This window comes from Cheilinus undulatus, unplaced genomic scaffold (genome assembly GCF_018320785.1).
Source record: "Cheilinus undulatus unplaced genomic scaffold, ASM1832078v1 Contig16, whole genome shotgun sequence".
NCBI lineage: Eukaryota > Metazoa > Chordata > Actinopteri > Labriformes > Labridae > Cheilinus > Cheilinus undulatus.
In genome coordinates, this window is record NW_024571683.1 from 99,348 (window position 1) to 101,712 (window position 2,365).

Genomic DNA, 2,365 nt, shown 5'->3' on the forward strand with positions numbered 1-2,365 from the left:
GTTTTATATTATTAAATGGATGAATGAGAAACAGAGGCACTCTGGGACCAGGTCTTTGGTTTCTATCACCTACAGAGTTGATTTGATTTGTTTTATATTATTAAATGGATGAATGAGAAACAGAGGCACTCTGGGACCAGGTCTTTGGTTTCTATCACCTTACAGAGTTGATTTCACAGAATTTGATTTACAGAAAGTAAGTTCTCCTTAAACGCCCCTTTCTGTCCTCATTCAACTAAAAACCGTACTTTGGTGTGCGGTGGACTGTTGTTGAAGGCGTTATTCTCCTCCTCGTCTACTCCATCATCCATCCCGCCCTCATTGGCTTCATTCCCTTTACCCATGATCCTCAGGGGCAGCAGCAGGCCTCCTTGTTGGTGGTTGGCGGTGTTGGCCATCTGGCAGCAGTGAGCGCCACCTTTGTCTTTGGTCAGGAAGTACAGGAGGGCGTTGAGCCAGGCGTTGAAGGACGCCAGTGGCCTAGTGATCTTGTAGCACATGGAGACCATAGTCATGGTGTGACACGGGACTCTCTTGGTCACCTTGAGCAAGAGGAAGATGGTCCTGGTGACATGGAAGGGGAAGAAGCAGAGGGCGAAGAGGAGCGTGATGGTGATGATGGTCTTGATGGATTTACGGCGGCGGCTGGCATACGGGGAGCTGGCACCCAGAAAGATGGAAATCCCGTCATCTCTGGGGCGTGTCCTGGACATGCCATTACTTCCTCTTCTTCCATTGATGCCAGGGCTGCTTCTGGAACTTCTGTAGACCCTTTCGTGTCCCCCTAGTCCTGAACCTCGGCCAGAGGGCTGAATGTGGAGACTCCTGAATATGGTCAGAACCACGTGAGAGTAACACCATGCAATGATGGTAAATGGCAGGAAAAAGCCCAGCAGGTGGAGGATGATCCCGTAGGGTACGTAATCAGAGAACTCCTTGTCGATGGCATCGTCCCAGCAGTTCTGGTACTCCTCTACGACCACGCCAAGGCCCCCATCGGTAGAGTTCATTGATGAAACCTCCTGGCTAAGGTTGACTGTCCTGCTGCCGTTGCTGCCGAGCCTGGCGAATCTCGTTACATGACCCGTCTGAGCAAAACGGAAGATGGGACAAGTCAGAGCGAAGACCACGATCCAGACCACCACACACGTGCACTTGACGGCCTTCTTGGTCTCCAGCGTGATGACCCTCATGGGGTGGCAGATCCCAAGGTAGCGGTGCACAGAGATACAGGTGAGGAAGAAGATGGAGCAGTACAGGTTGAAGTAGAAGAGGAAGCGGACCAGGCGGCACATGAAGTCTCCAAACATCCAACGATCTCGCATCACATAGCTGGCCACAAGGAACGGCAGCGAGAGGCCGTACATGAAGTCTGTAGAGGCCAGGTTGACCATGTAGATCAGGGAGGCGTTCCAGCGCTTGGTCCTACGGAAGGATCGGTACAGGATGACGGAGTTTAGAGAGATACTGAAGAGGAAGGTGAAGGAGTAACAGATGGGGAGGAAGATGTACTTGTAGGACTCATCAATGCTGCAGGATGGAGACAGAGGGAAGGCGGACGGAGGAGGCGAGAAGGAATCCCCGAGACTGTTGAGGACCACGGTGCTGATGTTGGGAGAAACACCACCGCTGGATGACATGGTGAGGGGTTAGATGGATCTCACGTAAAGGAGAAGTCAGTGTAGGCCTTTGGGATTTTGGCAAGCCTGTCCTCAGTCATCCTTGTTCTCTAGAACCTGTACGATCCTGAACTGTAGACTCTCATAGGATTTCAGAAGATCCAGAGGTGAGGACCTGAAGACAAAGAGACAAATCAGTCCATCAACGAGAATCCTTTTGAGAATAAAAAGGGAATTCTGCTGTTTTCAAACCTGGCCCTTCACCAGTTTTAGGATCTAAATGACTGAGAGGTAAAGTTGGAACTTATCATGATGACACACCAAAGTCAGATCACAGAAAGGAAGTGAAGAACAGCAGTTCAGAATGAACAATAATGTCATAAAGTAAGCCTGCTCCAGGTGGCGCTGCAATTATCATCATTCTTCATCCATTGCCTACAATCCCTACACTTTACAAAGAAGTTATTTTACCACAGGTGAACTGGTTTACCTGGAGAGGAGGGGGTCCGGATCACTGATGGCTTAGTCCTGCAGACCTTCTACTAAAGGTCTGAACGGATGAAGTAAGGACAGAGACTAGAGGAGTGTGGGACTGAGACCAGAGTCTAGAGGAGTGTGGGACTGAGACCAGAGTCTAGAGGAGTGTGGGACTGTGACCAGAGACTAGAGGAGTCTAAGGCTGAGACCATAGTCTAGAGGAGTCTGGGACTGAGACCAGAATCTAGAGGAGTGTGGGACTGAGACCA

General features: G+C 50.2%; 1 protein-coding gene across 1 annotated transcript; it reads right to left on the reverse strand.

Annotated features, from left to right (window-relative positions):
* Window positions 1-227: 227 nt before the first annotated feature.
* Window positions 228-1,640, reverse strand: LOC121506633 (P2Y purinoceptor 3-like). Its single transcript, XM_041782452.1, has one exon. It carries the CDS (start codon window positions 1,638-1,640, stop codon window positions 228-230), a length of 1,413 nt encoding a protein of 470 aa, XP_041638386.1.
* Between the last annotated feature and the right edge of the window lie 725 nt (window positions 1,641-2,365).

Bases quoted from the DNA above. Each gene is read 5' to 3' on its own strand.
- LOC121506633 (XM_041782452.1), bottom strand. From the start codon at position 1,640: ATGTCATCCAGCGGTGGTGTTTCTCCCAACATCAGCACCGTGGTCCTC.